Source organism: Apus apus, chromosome 1 (assembly GCF_020740795.1).
Source record: "Apus apus isolate bApuApu2 chromosome 1, bApuApu2.pri.cur, whole genome shotgun sequence".
Taxonomy (NCBI): Eukaryota; Metazoa; Chordata; class Aves; order Apodiformes; family Apodidae; genus Apus; species Apus apus.
The window spans coordinates 95,636,513-95,656,181 of record NC_067282.1 but is presented as its reverse complement, the minus strand read 5'-3'; the positions used below and the strand labels follow the sequence as shown (position 1 = coordinate 95,656,181).

Sequence of the window (19,669 nt, the reverse complement as noted above, 5' to 3'; positions counted from 1 at the left end):
ACTCTTGGGCTGCTCTTCAGTATTACTCTCCCCATTATTGCCTTTGACTACTGGCCACATGAGCCATTACCTTATATATTCGCCAGCTCTGCCTTGGGTTATGTCTCCAGATGACTGACAATAAGAGTTTGACAGGAGCACTGACAGCCCATCTAACTGCAATTCATCTCTTTTGGCATGCGTTTGAGGTTCACTTCCAGCAAAATCTTGAGGTGGAGCTGCAGCCTTTGGAGCTTCTGGGAGGCTGTCTCTCTGTCATTTGTTAAACGCCCTAAAGATGGATGATAACTTCAAAATCTGTTATCTTCATTGCCTCTAATTACATCACGCCTAAACTCTGAGAGGTTTTCTAGGTAAGTGAGTGAGGAGGTCTCTGCCACGAGGAAGTTACAGTTAACACAGGATGCTGGTATAGATAAGGAATAGAAGGACTGGCCTTGAAAAACGAAGCAGCCCAGCAGATTCTGTGTGTTAAGCTTTGTTTTGCTGCTCTCCTCCTCACCTCCGTGTTTGGAGCCTTGCTCTGAGGTAAGGATTTATGTGCCGATTCATTGAATTTGCATAACCTCAGCCCAAGGCAAGCCTAGTTAAGCCTCAAGCTTCCAGGCAGGCTGCTTCCCCCAGGGCCGGCATGGCCAGCCCCCACGTATCCCATCTCTGGCATGCACTCCTGCAGTCTGCAGGCAGCCTGGGACACTAACTCCAGGTAGGTATTAAACAGGAGCCAACTTTATTTGAAAGGGAGGAGAATTAGTTATGGATCTTTGGTAAAAATGGGATTTCTTGTCCACAAGCTGAGCAGACAATTGCTGCTCAAGGCTCTGCAGCTCTTGTTTCTCCTCCAAATCAGAGAACAAACTGGGTATCAGCCATGTTAGCACAGCAGGCAGTGCTCAGGTGCAGCAGTGGTGAGCATCGTGTGAGATGCTGCATGGGATGGATCTGAACTCAGCACCAACTGCAATAGTGGTGCTGCTGTACAAAAATCTGTGGTTATGGTCTTCTCATTTTCAGTGTTTTTACAGTCCAGATGTATTGCGTGACAGTGAGTGGGCTCAGTGTCATGGCAAAGCAGAAACTCCCAACCAGAGTTACGCTTCTCCAGTGCTACCTCTGGGTTTGTTTTACTGCAAGTATTTGTGGCTAGGGAAATGCCTCCATCATTTTAATGTATTCTTAATTCCTATAGATCACTACTGTCTCTAATTTCAGCAAGACACAGGGAATTGTCTAACAACATGTGTTGCTGTGCAAGGAGTGCCTGCTGCAGCCGTGGCTGCTGGTATCTGAGAGGCTGAGCCAATGGCTCCTTAGCTGGACACTGTTTCTTACCCATGTTTCTTAAACCTGTGCTCTGGCCACTCAAAATATTGGGTTAAATGGAATCAACTGGCGACGGCTGTTGGTGTGTGGGAGCTGGCCAACAGTTCCTGGAAGAAAAGAATCACAGCTTGTACCTTTGCTTCAAGGAGTTTCAGATGCTGAGTTCCCTGTCTGATATTCATGTCCTCTGAGTCAGCTCACACCCTTATGCTTTTTTTCTCCTGTGAAAGAGGAACCTGGCATAAAACTCTGGCTCCAGGTGGAGTAAAACCGCTTTTATGCTGACTTTTTTGTACTTTTCTGTTCCTAAGCTCCAAGATTTAATTTTTTCTTTTAGGCTGTGATCAGAGGAGAAAGATAACCTACGTGTACTAACTTCATGTACTAATCAATGAATGATATTGCCCTTCAGTTTATAAAGCTACAAACAAGTTGTTACATAGCCTGGGCAGCTATTTAATATTCAGGGCCCCGTGGAATCACTTCTGTTGAAGAAAATACAGGTGATGAGGCTTTGATGTCTGGTTTCTTTTACAAATAGAGAAAGCCTTTTCTCCTTGACTGATAAAAAGGATTGAGCAGCAGGTAGTTTTCTTGCTCACCCCTTCCAAATTGCAGGAATGAGGAAGCTGGAGCCGTGGCATGAGAGGTACAGACAATCTGTGTGGTCCCAGGATGGCCGAAGTGTCAGGCTGTGCTCTGGAGTCACCCTTATGTTGGTTATTAATTGTAAAAAAGTAAAATTTGGGGGAAATATCATATAAAAGAGAACAAAGAGACATATAGAATAAAAAAAGAGTTTACATAACTCTGAAACAGCAAGATTTAGAGAAAAACACACCCCTAGTAAACATGTCTGTGAGTAGATTGGCTTATTGCACACTAGGTGAAGGACCCCACTTTAGGGACAACAGCCTGAGGCACAGGAGGGCAGGACAGATGCCAGAGAGCAGGAGCTATGTGTTTCTGTTGCTCAGACCCTGAATGGGTTGATGACAGACAGTTTTTTTGCTGACCCAACTGTTGGAGAGGGGTGATGAAGAGACCTGCTTCACTGGCTTGCCATTGCTGGGCTTATCTGTCCCCTTTGCTGCTGCTCGGGAAGGTATTTTGGGAGCAACTGCAAAAGCTCTGGTTGTGCCAGCAAGGCAATAAGTGAGGTCTGACTTTCTTGATACCAAGCTGGGAGAAAATGTATGCCTACTAATGTGGTTAAATCCATGCAAAATTGGGGCAAGGATGGACTAAATGCTCAGGACAGTGCAAATCCACCCCAGTGCTTCAGGGAATGCTGCAGGGGTTGTAGCTGCATGTTCAGAGAAAACACATCCTAGGGGCAGACCTGGCCCTCACACTCTGCTGTGGGTCAGTGAACCAGAAACACAAAGGATCTCAGAGGTTTCTGAAGTGTGACAGTTTGTTCATACTGCTCGCATCTGGTGTTTGCTCAAGGGGAAAAATTAGCACAGAAGGAAGATACATGACACTGCTTCTGAAAAAAAAAAAAAAAGCTTATCTGTGCTTCACTGTAAAACATGCAGCTTATTTAGAGGAAAGAGAAAAGAAAAATCAGGACTACTGCTATCTGTGAAAGACTTCCTTGGTAACACCAACAAGGTTAGATCTTACACAATGTGCAAGCACAGGAAGTTGTGGGTTGCATGGGCAAGAATGAAGAGAGGGTACAGCTTTTGTTATTTTGGCTAAATTCATAGAACAGCATTTTTCATTTTTGCTTCTCAGGTTATGAGGTTTCCTTCCCCCATTATCTGGCCTGTCTCCTGAATGGGTGCATTTTTGAGAACGTCCTTCCTAGTGTATGGAGGGCCCTCCTCTCCCAACCTTACATAGCAATTTAGTGCAAATTCCTGAGAGATTATAGGGGGGATATTTTGACAGCTTGCTCCTTCTGTACCATTAGAGGATCTTTGATCTTTCTTTCTTTTTGCAATTATGCCAGTGAAATTGGTTTCTTAGCATAAAGAATCTCTGCTTCTCAGTGTATTGGGAGATCTGCTGATGAAAATGTGGGTATAAAATGCTCTCTGAGGTAGTTGGATTCAGTGCAGGAGAAGCCAAAGATTCAGAAGAACAATGCAAACCTGTTAAGTTTTCAATACTGTAAACACTGGGAGGATTAATAAACCTCCCAAGATGTGGTGGTGCTTTGGTGGCTTCCAAAAGCCCTTCCTACCTGATACCATGGCTCTTCAGGGGTCACTACCAGTACAAACCATCTGCTGCCCACACAGGTTTTGGGGGCTTGAGGTGGAGTGTTTTTCAGAGACCCTATCATTTAATGGCTCTGCAGTACTGAGGCATTTGATTAGATGGCTTTATGACTACAACCTTTGAGTTTTGCCATCTGACTGGGTCAGGACTGGGGTTTGTCAGGCCCACACTGTCCCTTCCAAGGTGAGAGGAGGGGAGCTGGGCCCAGCAGAAGGACACGGTATTGAAGACCCATCTGGATGCTGTCCTGGCTAACGTGCTCTAGGCAGTCCCAACTCTGGCAATTCTGTGATTCTGGGAACCTCTCACTTGACATGGGGTACTGCCATGCCCCAGGGAGAGGAGATACAATCCACTGCCCGTTCTCCTGTAGTATGGGTATGCTGCATTCTCTCAGGTGCTAAACTCAGGTTGTGATGGGTATGGTGTGATATCTGACAACCTTCAGATTACTGCTGCAGCAACAGCAGAAGTTGCACAGTGAGCTGCAGATACAGTCATAGATATAATCAGAGAGGGGGTTGTTTTGGAGAGGTTTTTTGTGCTATCTTGTCCTTATGTGGTTGGGCAGAACAAGTGACAATGAATCCTTCCTAGTCATATGCTCTCCTTTGATACTTGTTACACCATGAAACCTGCATCTGTGCATGTGTTCTCTTTGAAAACATGTCATTTTGATTTCTTCACGGAATCTGACATGGATTTCAATTTCTGCACACTGAAAAGGAGAAGAACGTTTACAGTATCTTCCACTCACTAATTAGTGCTAGCATGACCCCAGCATCAAAGTATGGAGGGGTCTGTGGTGTTTTTCCACTGTGCTGTTTTCATAGGCTCTTTTCTCATAGTATTTTATTTTTATGGGTATGTGACTTTTGTGATTCCACCTGGTGAGATCTTCAGGCAGCATCTTCAAATCCTCCCTCAAACTGTGTCTGAAGTGTTATTTTAGCTGTGCTTTGCTGAAGATAATCCTTCCTTTTGAAATATGCAGGTAGGCTCACCTTTTTTTAAACCATGACAGCAAACAAGTACCTGATCCACCCTAGACAACCCAGGGAAAAAGTGTGCAGAGACTCTTGAGCTGGTAGCTCCTTACTGTGCACCAGCGCTGCAGACCTTCATTGATGCTCATCCTCACCTTCCTCCATAGCAGTGGAGAACAGAGCGTTCTAGTGTGCTCAACAAAAATGGTTGCTCCTGCCAAGCCTTGGGGGTGCCCAGCCTTGCTCAGCAGCTTCCCAGGGAGCTCTGCTGCTGGGTGCACTGGAGTGGGCCAGGAGACTCAGTCCTGGGGGGAACTTGTCTAAGCTTGGGATCCGAAGTCTCATCCATCCTTCCTCTGCCTAAATCCTGGAGGTATGCATACAGGCATTTGCAGGATACACCAAACACAGGCTGGGTAGGATTGAACTTCTTGTAAAATATATTTTTGGCTGCTTGCATTTAAATTGCTGGCTGTGGCATCAAGAGGTTACAGCAATTATATAAGGACTGAAAGATAAGGATTTGTTGCATCCTGAAAAAATTCCCAGCTATATCACCTCCTTTAAAAGGCAGCCCCTCACAGGCTGGGCTGGGTATGCCTCAGCAGCTCTTCAGCAGATCAGATTCCTGTCACTCTGCTGAGCACAAAATGGAGGTAAATGCTGCAATTCAAGTCTCTGCCCTCACAGGACAGGGTCCTGTAACCTCATCCACAGCTTACAGAATAGGAGACCCTCTTTGCTCCCTTGTGGAGCCAGAGGGATGACATGACCAACCCTCAGGCGAAGACCCTGCCATGCATGTTGCAAGAGCAGCAGTCTGCTCTGTGAAGCAGGGTCTTAGGAGGTGGGTGGAGAATGCTTGACATGCTTTGGGCAAAGGAGACACTTGCCCTGGGTCCTCCTGCATCTCTAAGATCTCTAAGGCTTTGAGTAATAGGGGTCAGGGGCAGGAACATTGCTGTCTCTCTCATGCATCCTTGAGCACGGTGGGCTAGTGGCCACATGGAACACATGGTTTGGGAGCTCAGATGTACACATGGCTTTGAGGGATGATGCCAGGGACACAGGCAGAGGCCAGCTGGGGCTGGCAGGAGCAAAGCACCAAACTGTTGTGGGTCATTCTGGGTGTGCGCACATGCCCCACTGCCAGGGAATGAACAGACTGGGCAGTAACAGGCAGATTAGGCTGGGCACCTGACCTGAGTGTGTAGGCAACAATTTTTTTTCTTTTTATTTAGGTTTGGTTTTTTTTTGTTTTTTTGTTTTTTTTTTAATTGCAGTGTTCTATGGATTTGGGCAACATGCCAAGATCATCTAGTAAACCTTCGAAGGGTTTAGAGTCTTTCAGTCTCAACCCTGTATTTTAAGGAGAAAAAAAATATTCTCAGGGAGGTAAAACCAAATGATCTCATCAGAGGGATTATTACTTTGTTTGTTTCCAAAAGGTGTGCAGAGTGGAACAAAGAAATTGCATACATGTGGTGAATGTTTCAAAGGTATAATCTTGGTGGCAGGATGGGGTCCCACACCATCAGTGCTTGCAGGGTCAGAGACATGTTGGCTGTGACAGGCTGCCAGCCTGAGCCAAAAATTGGCATTCTTCAGCGTGGAGCCCTGGACACCTCCTTCGGTGGATAGGTGCAGAGAAGAGATGGGCAGAGAGGCACTGCTCTTTCCTCTTGGCTGTTTCTGGCTGGTTGCCTTCATGCTCCTGATAGGTGAGGAGCTGACAGTGTCAGCTAAGGCAGAGCATGAGACAGACTGCCCTGATCTTGGAATCAGCTGCTGAGCTGCTCTTTGCAAGGCACCGCTGGGAAATGCCTGCCTCCCAATTCTGCGCTGTGTCTTCCTTCACCTTGGCACCTGTGGACATGCTCCTCCCAAGGAACAAGTGACTCCCTGTCAGAAATGAACAGTCATGCCTCTGCAAACCTTTTAGGCAGCATCCATGCCCTAAATGGAGCAGGGAACCAGCCCCTGGGCAGCCAATATCTGCCAGTGTAAGGTGCCCTGTGACCAGCATGGGGAGAGCTTGTGAGAAGCAGGATGCATGCCGGGGCAGGGATGCTGTTAGCTGTGTGGGTACCTCTGTTCTGAGCCAGCTTCAGATATCGGGGGGATGCTCCAGAGCAGAGTCGGACCCTGATTTATCTCTGCACGGAACAAAGTTGGAGAAAAGTGGAAAAACTTGTCCGAGCATCCCTTAGAGCGAAAAAGCTGCTTGGGTCACTGCTCCTTCTAAAGGAAGAACATATTTATTCCTCCGCTTTGTTAATGCAACTTGTTAATCTGTGGAGGGAGAAGGAGCAATGCACACAGGAGGGGTCTCTCCCTGGCAGCAGGGAGGAAGAAATGTGATGGCTCTGTCATGACTTGGGCTCCTGTACCACTGCCTGGGGCAAAACCCAGCCTCCTGTCCTTGGGCTGGCTTCTGGGTGAGGGGAGCATTGAGAGATAGTTACCCATGTAAACAGCATCTTAAAAAAATCTTTTCACAGGACTGAATGTTTGTGGTACGTTAAACAAACAAACAAAGAAAAAAAAACAAACCAAGCCCTTGCTATTTATGTACCATACTCTACTCATTTGAGGAAAAAAATACCCTAACTACTATTTGTTAAAAGAGGGAATTGAATGTTTTGTGAGCGATGTGCTCTGCTGCTGTGTGCCAAGAGCCAGGGCTGCTGGTGACTACTGAGCTGTAGCCACCTGCATACCCAGCACTGAGCCAAAACCATTTAACATGATTATTCGTGCTCCTTTTCCAGGAACTGTTCATTTCCCAGCAAGACTGGAGCAACTGTGAAATAACATTGCTAGCCAGTAGGAATGTGTTCAGGAATTTTATGGCTGTCTCCATGTCACCATGGAGAGTGACTATGATTTTTTAAATGAGGTTCTGCTTATTGTTGGGTAACAGTGCTACTTTCTGTGTGTGTTTGCAGCAGTGCCTGGGGGACCAAGTGGTAGGACAGTAGAGCTGTGCTGCTTGGTAGGGAGAAAAGGAGTTTGTTCTTTCCCTGTAGGCATCGTGCTGCAAATCACCTGAAACTGGAGAGGGGCAGGAGCCACAACAGAGGTACTGCAGGAGCTGGTAACTATGGCTTGCTCTTAGGAGACATAGTCCTAAGTGGATGTGAATTTGTAGCTAATGGTGTAACCTTCCCATGATGCCTGCAGAAAGGTCAGAAGAATGAACTGCAGCATCAGTCATGGCTAAATCGAATTTCTCCTGCCTGGTCATTAAAGCAATGAGTGCTTGCTGACTGGAAATGACTCATCTGAATCATCATCATCAAAGTATAACACTCCAGCCTTTGTGCCTCTGCTGGCATCTATGAATTACTCTTCAGTAAGGGAATTGCATTTAACCTTGTTATGGGGGTCAGAAGCATCTCCATCCAGTGTCTTTTCCAAACACTGCAGGTGTCAGTGCATTTTTAATTTAGCATTGTGGGGTTTTATGGTCTAAATTGTATTTCACTGGCAGGCTGCAAAGGGCAAGCCAGTTTCCCCAGCTGGTGTCAATCCACACAGCTCTACTTGCTTTGCTGCAGCTCTGCTGGTTTATGCCAGCTGCAGCTTTGACCTGTGGCATCACTCCTGCTGCTGCAGCCAAGTGAACCTTTATTTTGCAGTCGTGTAATTGCAGAGGCTGTGCAAACATAGGGGAGCAGGTGGTCCACATTCTTGTTTTTAGGAATTGGATGTGCTTGCATCAGTGCTGGAATATCAGTGAGTGAATTAGTGTCACCCTCTTGGCCAGGTTTGCTAAGTGTTATCTGTGATTCTGAGCACTTTTAATTTTTACTATCTGACTTTAACTTTATTTGCAGAAAGCCAGTGCTGTGGTTTTCCTGATAGCTCATCTTTGCAAGATTATTTGGGTAACCCCCAAATCCAAGGTCACTTCTACAGCACTTGGGCTAAGTTGGAGGTCATGCCCCAAAGGAGCCAGCCAAGACCTGTAGCAATAGAGTCATTCTTGGCATGGGGGTCAGAGCTGTTTGCTTTCCTCTCCCCTCAGCTCAGCCATAAGGAAGCAGAGGTGAGCAGGCAGCTGCAGCCTGGTGTCTGCCACGAGGTCACTGTGGGTCTAGAGGAGACCAAAGGCACCTTCTCAGTTATTTCTCCCTCCCTCTGGGCTACCCTGAGGGGCCCTTTAATTTCTTGCTCAGAAGCTCAGAAAAACTCTGCAAGTAAGGCTTTGCATAACTTTCTGGTGATTTCCTCTGATTTTAAGGGATTAACATGATATGTATGGGAAAGTGCCAAAGATAATGATCTCCTAGACAGAAATGTGTTAGACTTCATCTATTAATGTACAAGAGCCCCAGCACTAACCTTTCTTCGAAATGATGATTCATTGAAAGAGTAAACTATATTTTCTACTCCCCATACCTACTTCAGTATTTCTTTCCTCAAAAAAACACTAAGACCAATTTAAAAACAAAAGACCTCCACAACTCCACGTGGAATATGGTTTCAAGAGATCTGCAAGCTCTCACTTGCATTTACTTTCTGATGGATCCCATCACTCTACATGTCATCATTGCATTGAAAAAAATGAAACCTTTGGCCACTGACAGATCCTGAAGGGCAAAGAAACTTTCCCAGGGCAGTTCTGTAGCTTTGAGCCTAGCCTTTGTATACTATAATGAGTAATCCTCTTCTTGGCTGCAATGGAGCCAAGTTGGTGTGATGGTGGGAAAACAAGGTCCCTGAGATCTCTTAAAAATAACTCCTGTTTTAATTTGCCTAGCCCCATGGGGTTCATTTCCTGCCAGCTGGCCATCACATCCCTTATAATGTTGGTAACCTCTCTGCTGCACTTGGGGTGGTAGTTTGATGCCCCACTCTTCACCTTCCTGCGCGGTGGCAGGGGGTTTGTCACCCACCAGCTGCTGCTCCCCATGACGTGGCTCTGCCTCCCCCAGGGACAGCCTGCTTGCCTGTTTCAGCATGGGGTTGGCAATGCTGCCCCCACTTGGGTTTGCTGATCCTGCCCAGCACAGCTCAGGCCCTCTCCAATGACCATGATCCTTTGTGCCAGTGGTGAGACCTGCTTTGGAGGCAGGTGACAAGAAATGGGGCTGCTGCTGCTAAGCCTTTGCTCCAAGAGCCTTCATTGGGCACTGTTGCTCAGCCTGCCCCAAGTCCCAGCAGCTCCCTCCCCATGCCTTCCTCTCACCCACAGGAGGTGCATGGTTGCCAGGTCCACACCAGAGTGATGCTCCTCTCTCACAACAACCTCCTGGGTAACTAGCCATGCAAAGAGGAAGGCTAGGCCAGGAAGTGATATGATCTAATTTTGTCCCAAATTTCTCCCTCAAGGAGGAAGCAGGACCTGAGTGCTCACTCTCTGCTGTCACTGACTATGCATGCGTTCCTTCTGTCCTCTTCCTCCTCCTCCCTCACCCCTTTGGACTCTCTCCAGGCTTGAGGCAGCACCTTTCAGCATGCTTAAGCTGCCCCAAAGCAGAGTGAGGTGCAATGTTTTGCTGCCTTAACCCTATTTTTGATCCTTCTGCATTGCCAAAAAAATTAATACATTTGTGTATCATGCAATGCATGCTTTTCCTAATTAGCCACAGCCCATCCTTACAAAAGCGTCTTTTCCCAGTAATGGTCTAGTGTTCAGTTAAACTCTCAGGATGCCCTTCTGTGACTTGGATGAGATGACACACCTGGGCACATGATTTCTTTTATTCTGGTATTTTGGTGGCCATGCTTGGCCTCAGGCTGGTGCTGCTCATCTCCTTGGAAAGGGAAACCCTTTCCTCAGCACTAGGGGAGCAGTCCCAGGCTGCCACCAACTCCTCTTCTGAACTTGGGCCATCCTTTCAACTTCTCCATCTTCCTTGACCCTACAAACACCATGCCTCATGGCAGGCATGAAAATGTAACTAAAACATCTCAAAGGAGAACGCTGTGTGGGTGCTAAGGGTGCCTGAAGCAAGAAACACTGGATATGCCTCCAGGCCTCTCAGAAGCTAAGTGAAAATTTTGCTGCCCTAGAGGAGAGAAACTGAGCCCCCAGCAGCACACAGGAGCTGGATACAGCTTGGTCACAGCTCAAGACAGTCACTGGCACCACCATCCCCTCCTCCATTGAAGTTTGCTGTGGTAGGTATCTCCCCACCTTGAGCCAGCCTGGGAAGTTATCTGTCTTGTTAACAGCCTGCTCCCTCATCTGGATGCAACAATGTCACAGGCAATGAAAACATTGGTTTCACCCCCCAGCCCAGCAAAACCACAGAATAAAGCTGCTGAAAGTGGTCGCACAAGAAAATGCAACGATACTGCTTTCAGCCATTCATTTCAGTACCTCAGTTGTCATCTGAATTCTCGTCTCTGGCAGCCACCCTAGCAACAGCCCCCAGTAAAACTGAGGAGGGGCCAACCCCATCCCCATCCCTGCATCCTGTGGGATGTTGAGAGTCTCAGGGGAGGGAACTGCCAGAGTCACCACAGGCACCAGTGTGGATCTGCTACAGACCCAAGGGTGCCAAGAGCACAGGCACCCTCTGAATGAGTCTAAATGCAGCTGCCTGGAAAAGCTAACAAATTCATTGTATAGATTTCAGGTGGGTAGTAATGGACCCTCCCTTTGGTTAACTGGTGGCTACAGACACTTCTTTCTCCAATGGAAAAAAAAAGGAATTCAGGGGGTTGGGTTTTTTTTTTTAACTTTTTAATTTTAGGTGACAGGAGTCACCCAGTGCCCCCTGTAGTAGTGCCCTGCTGTCTGTGCTGGCTTCGAGGGGCAGCCCTGGATATGTCTCCCCCTTCCTCCTCACAGCCCAAAGGCTGTAATGTCCCTGGAAGATGGACCTCACCTCACACCAGAACAGCTCCTCATCCTAGGGGATTTTGCTATTTCTTTTAAATACCTGCGTATGTGCCTGCCTGCACAGCAGCGGTCCCTTCTCTGGACCTGAGGACAGCTGGGGCAGGGTGTGAGCGTGCAGGGCAGCACGGGGGCGAGCGTCGGGCTGCGAGGGCAGGCAGCGAGGGGCGAGCAGGGGAAGCCGGCGGGGGCAGCAGGACTGCCCCCTGAGCCTGCATCCTGGCACCCTCCTGCCGCTCCGCTTGCCTTGCCCTGCCTGTCCCCTGCTGTGCCGGGGCCTCTGGCAGCCGCAGCCCAGGTGCCAGCCCGGGAGCTGCCCCCCTGCCCCTCAGCACCTCCCACCTGTGCGCCCAGGGCTGGGGCCGGCACCTGCAGCTCCCGGGAGGCACCCACGCCACGGGCTCCTGCCCTCCCCCAGCCCGGGGAGCCCGGGTGTTTCCCTGTTCGTGCCTCACCTGCTGCACCGATCCCGGGGACAGGGGACAGCGGCAGCCAGGCTGCTGTCCCGGCAGGAGCCAGGAGCCAGCCTCTGCCCGCTTGCACCCCAGGGGTGATTTCACAGAGGCTTCCCAGGGCATCTTCCTCACTCTCTTTCCCCAGGAGGAGCTGGAGCCCTGCACCCAGCCGGGCATCTATCACCGCCAGGTCTGTACCGACACTGGGGACGAGAGCGGGAGGTGGTGGAGAACTGGCAGGCTGCAGGAGCCACGGAGCTGAACTGATGGAGAAGAGGGAGCAGGGCTCTGCCTGACAGGGTTTGTTTGCCTTTACAGTCGTGCCAAGCGTTTGCTTGCTCTTTTGAGCTGGGTGTGAGCCCGAGGCAGCTGCATCTGCTGAGAGGATAAACTCGGTTGCATATTGTCTGGGGAAGGTTGCTGGGTTTTCCACTTCAAAATAATCTGATACATAAACAATGTGTGTAAGAGAACTAAATTTCTATCTTGTGAGCAGATGAAACTGCTGCTCTTGGGGAGAAATTAGTGCACACCAGTGCCTGAGGGTTGCTTTTGAAAGTGGCAAAAGAGCAGTGTTACTCAGGTGGGTAGGGATGGATGGCCCTAGGTCGGTCTGGGAGAAGCTACAGATCTGCTAAAGAAATGTGGGGACTGCGGACGGTGCATACATCTTGTGTGTAACTGCAAATCTATTCATACTGCCCTGTTCACTTCTGGGCTGCTCTGTTATTCCCTTAGATAGCATCACAGTGTCCTGGATGCTGTGATGTTGCAAAATTTCCAGGAGCTGAAAGGAGGAAATGGGACTATCTTGTGCAATGCTCTGGCCTCCAGAAAGTTGTATGACCTACTCATCCCTGTAACCAACAGCCAGGGAAATGAGCCAGGAAGGTCAGGAGATCCATTGCTTTATGGTGACAGAGAAGCATGTCATTGGCAGAAAATACAGGGAGGTGGGCAATGTGCAACTTTTGCTACTAGAGTAGCACAGGCTTTTTTTTGTGTGCCATCAGTTCAATGGAAGTTGCTAGAACTATGTATTTTCTAAAGGTATGTGTTCTTCTAAATTCCCTCAGTTTCTGGTGCTCGGTTACTGATAGTTTGGGCATATGAGAGAGAGACTGTTGGAGATACTTGCTTGGTATAAATTAGAATATAGGTCCTTTGACTTGTGAGAGTCTAGAAAATTGTAATAGGAGATGAGCATGTGTTCTTTAATAGCCACCTCTGTCTACATCATAACTATCAGATTTTAACCTTGGGAAAGTACAGCTAGCCAAATCAAGTCAGTTTGGCCACCTGACACTCAAGGACAAAATTCCCATTGAGCTCCAAAGACAAGTATCACACCCTCTAGGTACATTACATGACAGAAAATTGCCTCTTTTCTTTTTAAACCCCAGCAGTCAACCAGGACCCCACAACATCTTGCAGTGTGTGCTTGACTGAAGCTCAGCTGTTGGAATTGAGCCCAACTCAGACATGGGCGAAAGGACCGTGCTGGAGTTGGCAGGTCCAGCTGGGTTGGGTGCTCTCTTCTGGCAGGGGTATCCGGGCTCATGGAGCTGCCTCCAGCCTGCCTTTGAGTGGCCAAACCCCTTCTTGCTTCGCCTTTGTTAGGGACCAGCCAGGTGCGAGTCAGTTCTGATATTTATAACGTAGACAGAAGTTACACTCAATGCCAGATCTCTGCAGCTGCGAATCTCTCTATTTGAACTCAAACATCAATTTACAGCTCTGTAGTGGTATCCACATCACACTCCTGCCTTCCCAGCAGCAGTGGGTGTTCCTGCCTCAGCACCTGGGCAAGCACAGTGTGCTCTTCAGTGGCTCATTATGGCCTCTCTTCAGACTCAAACACAGGCCAGAATCCACATCAAGCAGGCAGTCCCATGGACTTTCATTTTGCAGATCTAGCACTCCACAGCTGTAAGCATTTGGGTGTTCAAGAGATTAAGAGTAGGTCTGTTGTTGCATGGTCGTACTGAAGTGACATGGCCCCAGCCATGTCCAGGGACAGTTTCTGAGATAGCAGATAGACATGATACACATGGAGCCTTATCCACACTTGCCCATGTATCTCCATCCTTCAGTCCCACAGTGTGCCCTGCCTCGTAACTCCAGGAGTTATTTGGCTTGGCTGTCACAGCCCTCCACCATGTGCAGTCTTTTTAAAGCACAGGGCAGTGATGGCTTAAAGCTTTCTTGTCTGATTTCTGCTGTTAACTGTTAAAATGCAACCTTGACAGATGCCCTCTGTCAGAGGCCCCTCAGCCCCCTACTTCAGGAGGTGGTTCTAAGGGTTGGTGCTGGGCCACTTTTCCTTCCACCCCTGAGAAAAGATACCACCATGAACAAAGTGGCCACCAGAGCTTTGTTTATTTGTCACTTTTCCTTCAAAACAGCAGCTTTCAGTCTCTAGTGGGTCTTCCTTCCCTCAGCTCTGCCCCACGGTTCTTGCCCAAGCCATGGAGATTTGGGGGAGCAGCAGGTATTTCTTTAGGGGTGGTGGGAGGTGTTGAGGGGTTGAGCAGTGTGAACAGACTCTGGTGTGCTTGGAAGTAAGTAGAGTACAACTCAGTCTTCTCTATGCAGGGGCCTTTGAGGTATGAGGGAAGGGGATGGTGGGTTTGGGTTGGGTTTTGTCACTAGCACTGGCATTTCCCCACTGCAAGGAACAGCTCACCTAGGGGAAATCATGCATAGAGCAGTGCTCAGGTAAAAGGCAACCCAAGAAATTCAGGCCAGCAGACTGAGAAAGTAAACACTATCTAGGATCTTCACTGAAGTTAGATCAAACGCATGGCTTTACATCTGCTAAGAACCTGTTTGGTACTAAGCAGTATTTTAAAATGCTTTGGAAGGGTTGGTTAAGCTGTCTTCAGATCCTTTTCCCCCCACTACTGACTGTAGAAACTGTAGGCCATACCCACTCCCAACTTTGGAAACCTGTCTGTAGCATCTTGCCTGTCATCCTAAATCCACTCTCTCTGTGAAGACAACAGGCAGAGGAGGTCCTTCTCCAACTCCCACAAGAAATCCACGGCATGAGAAAGAGCAGCAGCAGGTAGCAGAGAAGAAAGGCATAAGGCTCAGTGAGCAAGGGCCAGCTGCAGTGGTGCTGCACAGCACAACAGACCATGGCCAACAGGGCAGCAGTTCAGGTCATTGTTGACACATAATGGAAGATGAGCTTGGTCAATGAACCCATGTGTTGGAAAACAACCTGCATCAAACCAATCACTTTTGATTTGGAGATCTATGTCACCTGTATTTAGTGTAATGGATGGAGAAGCAGCAATGCACCTGAGAGCAGGATGTGGCCCAGCCTGCTGCCAACCTTAGGGAATTCCCTCTGAATCCTTGGCCAGTGAAAAAGTTGCTGAAGAGTTAAGTTTTGCCCCAGGTGACCTTTAATACAGGCAGTTGACTTCTCAGTGCTTGCCCCCTCAAAAGAAACAGAGGAAGGGTGACCCCCCCAGCACACACTGAAGCCTCCTGTGGGATGGAGTAGGGTGGGGACCACCATCCCAGGCAAGGTCCTAGCTTACCAGGATGCAACCCAGGCTAACTGGTATTCTGACTTTGGGCTGGGCATGATTTCACTCATAGCCCCTCAGGAGAGCCCCAAGAGGGGACCGGGGCAGTGGCTGTAATTTGCAGCCCATCAGCAGTCATCTGTAGAGAGTGGCAGGGTGCAGAAAACCACTCTGGTTGTGGTCAAAACAGTTCTTGGGACAGTGACTCCAAGACAGACCATCAGTCATGGAGAAGGCCAGTAACACAGGTGGTTCTTCCCAGCCCTGTGTACTCCAGCTCTAAACTGGTCCCAGTATGGATTTTGGTGGAGTTGCACAAGGCTTGTGCAGTGGCAGATGAGGCCTTTAGGCTTGCTGAGAGTTCTGGAGGAGATTTCCTGGGGAACAGGAGTCTGACCTCTCTCTCCCTTAACCTTTCCTGTTAATGCTGCTTGATGCAGTTAGGGAGATGGGGCCAATTATCTCCCTGGTGGCTTTCAGCCCAGCTGGTGTGCAAAATACCCAGAAGTGGACAACACCTTGCAACCCTCAGAAGCCTCCCAAAAGAATATAGGGAGGCAGTTGAGGATATTCAGCCTCAGAGTGTCAATTCATCAGCACCAGAAATGTTGTCAGTGCTACTGATGATTATTATGAGAAGTGATTGCCTGTCTTTCCGGAGAAAGTGGAGAGATCCAGTGAAATGCCTCTTTATATCTTGTCTAAAAGTTATTGCAGTGATTTGCAAATGGTTTTAGATTTTACAGTGCCGACACGTTCCACACACTTAGGAGGAGTAATCTCAGATAAAGGTTTAAACTTCTTTTTCTTCTCCTTCCGTCTTAAAGGATTTGAACACAGCTGTGAAATGTGAATAGATTTCAACTATTAAGCCCAAACTGCCAAGATGTTATTTCCTGTAGCTTTGACTCACGCAACTGAAGAAATGAATTGGATCAGAATATTGGTTTTGTACAGGGGATTTTTGTCTCTGTCTGCCACCCCCAGGCTCAGCTCTATTTAAAGACAAAATACCAAGGCATACTCTCATGGGTGCTCATTTTTCCTGCTGGCAAGGCACCTGGTGGCAGGAACTGTTTGCTTGGAGCAGGGTGAGGCTGAGCTCCCCCAGGAACCTGACCTGGGCTCACAGTGGTCACCCACTCCCCAGGGGAAGGAGCCTGATGTCAACTACTGTGGGCTGGTGCCACTTGAGTCATCCAGGATCACATGGTGATGAGAACAGGGCTTTCTCCATGGAATATATCACCCTGGGCTGAGCTTCTGACTTCTGGTGACACCCTGCCCCAAATCCATGACTGAACAGCTGGGAGATCTAGCAAAAGGGTTAGCAATAAAAATCAGCACATGCAGTTGCAGGGGCAATTAATTATGGGAGTATGTTTGTTCATATTCATGTCTGCATTAATTGTGTACTTTATTCAGCCACAACAGCACATGCTGGCACAGAGTAAACCACTGCTCTTCATATAAGCCACAGCAGGTCATGAGACCAATGTTCTTCCTTCCTCTGTCTCAGCATCTCCTTTCTCAGCATTTATGCCATTATGAGGTGCAGACAATTCAAAGAAGCCTCCAGATACATCTCGCCTACTGCAGTGTCATTACCAGCAGCTGGAGGCTGCATGCACAGCCGAACTCCCCTCTGTGCAGAGGTCCTGCACATCTATGCATCATTAATGTCACCCTCACAGAGGGGTGTAATTGCTGCCTAGGCCTTCTGGTCGCTTTCTGCCCAAGGGTTCATTTAATTCTTGATGTATTATAGATTCTTGTCATATAATACCTCTTTTTAAAAATTACAATAACAAAAGGTGAGTGTGCTGGAGAAGCTTTTGCTAACATGCTGGCCTGCTCTCACAGATTTAAAACTGTAGAAAGCACTGACAGCCATCTTACATGATTACAAGATTGCTGTCACAGAAGTCACCTTGAATAACAGTATCCCATTCAGACGTGCTAAGGGCAAAAACAGAGAGAGGCTGTTGGCCTAGTTTTCTAGAGTCAATTAAATTAGGCATTGTAGTGAGATTATCAGTCATGTTACCTGGCTGCTGAGGCTTTGGGACTGCAGTACTGATCAGATTGGTCTTACTAAGTGATTTACAGCTGACATTGGGAAGGGGAAAAGGACCTTTTGGCTTCTTGTGTAAGACTTGTCAATGTAGAGTGCCATGGCTAGGAGGCTTTGCGTATTCTTGGTGTTACCATCTCCTGCCCTACTCCTGGCCTGCAGTGATGTCAGTGGATGTTCTCCTGACCAGACCATAAAACACCAGTTGCATAGCAATTTAGATTGGAGGACAAAGCAGTGAACTACCAGGGTAGAACTGCCAGTCCATAGGAGGAAGTATGAAGGGAGATGCTTTTTCTTCCCACCACTGGATAGGCAGTAGCTACAGACTCCTTCTGTATTCACTCCTTGGGCAAGTGCCCATTGGGAAGTTGCATTAAATTAGTGTGGAATACACTTCTGTCAGATGTTCAGTTCCTCATTTTTCCACGATGTGTATCATGATGAGAGCTGCAGAAGAAAGGCAAGATTCCTCAACAGCGGTGGTCAGGAGGAGCTTGCTACAGGTACTGAGTGATTTCAGCTACAAAGGTTTTGTTTCCAAATCCAATCCTTAAGATGAAATTAGAGGCAAGAGGACCAAAGGAAGCCATGACAACAATCTTCAAAACCAGAAACAGTTGCCACAGAGTGGGAGTGAGACATTCTTTATGTCTGTGGGGGCTTGCAGGGGGAAGTCATGAGCTTTAAATAGCAGCATGTGAGGCCTGGGTGAGGTACCATGTGAGTGACCAGCATCTGGGGCAGCTGCACACTGCAACTGGCCAGTTAGAGGAGGGAGTGCAAGGCCAGCATTTATGGGGGATAGACTCCACCCAGCTGGCCTGGCTGGGAAACAGGAGGTGAAGAGGTCCCTCCAGGCTGGGCCAGCTACTCTTCCTCTGCTCTGAGCCCAAAGAGGGGAACCAGTAAAGGGAGACAGAGATAACTGCATCTTTATCTAATTATTTATCTGGCATGTCCCTGATTTTTATACTTTTCTAGCAAAACTACAAATACGGAAGAAAGAAGTGTGAAGGACAGAAAAGATGTTGGTGCTGTCTAACGACACAGCCCTGAATTCTCTCCTCTCCAAGCTGCTTCAAGACTACCTGGAGCAGACAAATAGCTCTGCACCTTCCCAGGTCAGAAGTGCTGGCAGCAACCTGGAAATCATCTACGTGCTGCTGATGGTTGGCCTCTTCGGCTTCTTCACAGTGGGAGTCATGCTGACCAACATCCGTGCTAGGAAGCTGGAGGACTCCCGTGACCCCTACAACACCTACATTGCCACAGACATTTGGCACAAGAAGGACAGGGAGTATTTTCAAGCCAAGCTCATAGAAAATTACAAGCTGTGCTGTGTCTTTGAAAACCAGCAGGCCGTGGAGCAACCAAACATGCAGATTCCTGAAGCAAAGTCTTCCTAGCAAAATGGGAGAGAGGACTGCACTTTGCACAGGGACAACCTGAACGATGCCTGGTATGAGCCAGGCTAGCTGCTTGGCCATCTGCAGAGCCATAGATGGTGGCCTTGCTCAGGCTGAATAATCACGATCTGATGGTGAAGCTGATGGGTCTCTGATGGACCCAGTGCTACAAAAGTGCCCAGCCACCATGTACTTTGTTGCAGCCAATGTAAGGTCAAGGAGGAGGACACACAATGGGAGTATCATGGTCTCATCAGCTTCACCTAGAGAGAAAGGCAAATGTTAGCATTGCCAGTGTGAAAGCTTGCAGTAGTTAATGTAATTAAAACCAAATTGGATCAAACACAAGCTAGAGGCGTTACCAGCCAAGTACGGTTTAGGCAATAGTTTTCAAGTAAGGCTAGTTTCTTCCACAAAAAAAGTAGATGAAATATTAAATTTGCATTTTTGTCCAGCATAGAATGATAATTTCATAAATTGTACAGTGTTGTGGGTGACCTACTTCTTTCAGAATCCTGCACCCTTTTGAGATAAAATTTTAGAAAAATATTCCAATTTTTTTTTTTTGCTGAAAACCATTTATGTGGAAAAATGCAGACTTTGGAGGGAAATATTTAGTGGCTGTTTCTAATTCAGACCCCAGAGTGCTCTTGCTGGCTACTTTTGGTTTTCCTTCTCATGGATGGATGTTGATCCTGGCAGCAATATCTACCCTTGTAAAATCTTCAGCAACCCATGGGGTCTATGCCATGGCAGTGTGTGATGTTTCAAGCATCTCAATCATATCTAGCTATTGCA

The 19,669-nt window shown here is 47.9% G+C and overlaps 1 protein-coding gene across 1 annotated transcript; it reads left to right on the top strand.

Annotated features, from left to right (window-relative positions):
• Positions 1 to 431: 431 nt before the first annotated feature.
• On the top strand, positions 432 to 18,874 carry KCNE1 (potassium voltage-gated channel subfamily E regulatory subunit 1). The gene is made up of 2 exons (XM_051638576.1): positions 432 to 528; positions 18,447 to 18,874. The coding sequence occupies exon 2, from the start codon at positions 18,491 to 18,493 to the stop codon at positions 18,869 to 18,871; it is 381 nt and encodes a 126-aa protein (XP_051494536.1). The 5' UTR covers positions 432 to 528; positions 18,447 to 18,490; the 3' UTR covers positions 18,872 to 18,874.
• Positions 18,875 to 19,669: the final 795 nt, after the last annotated feature.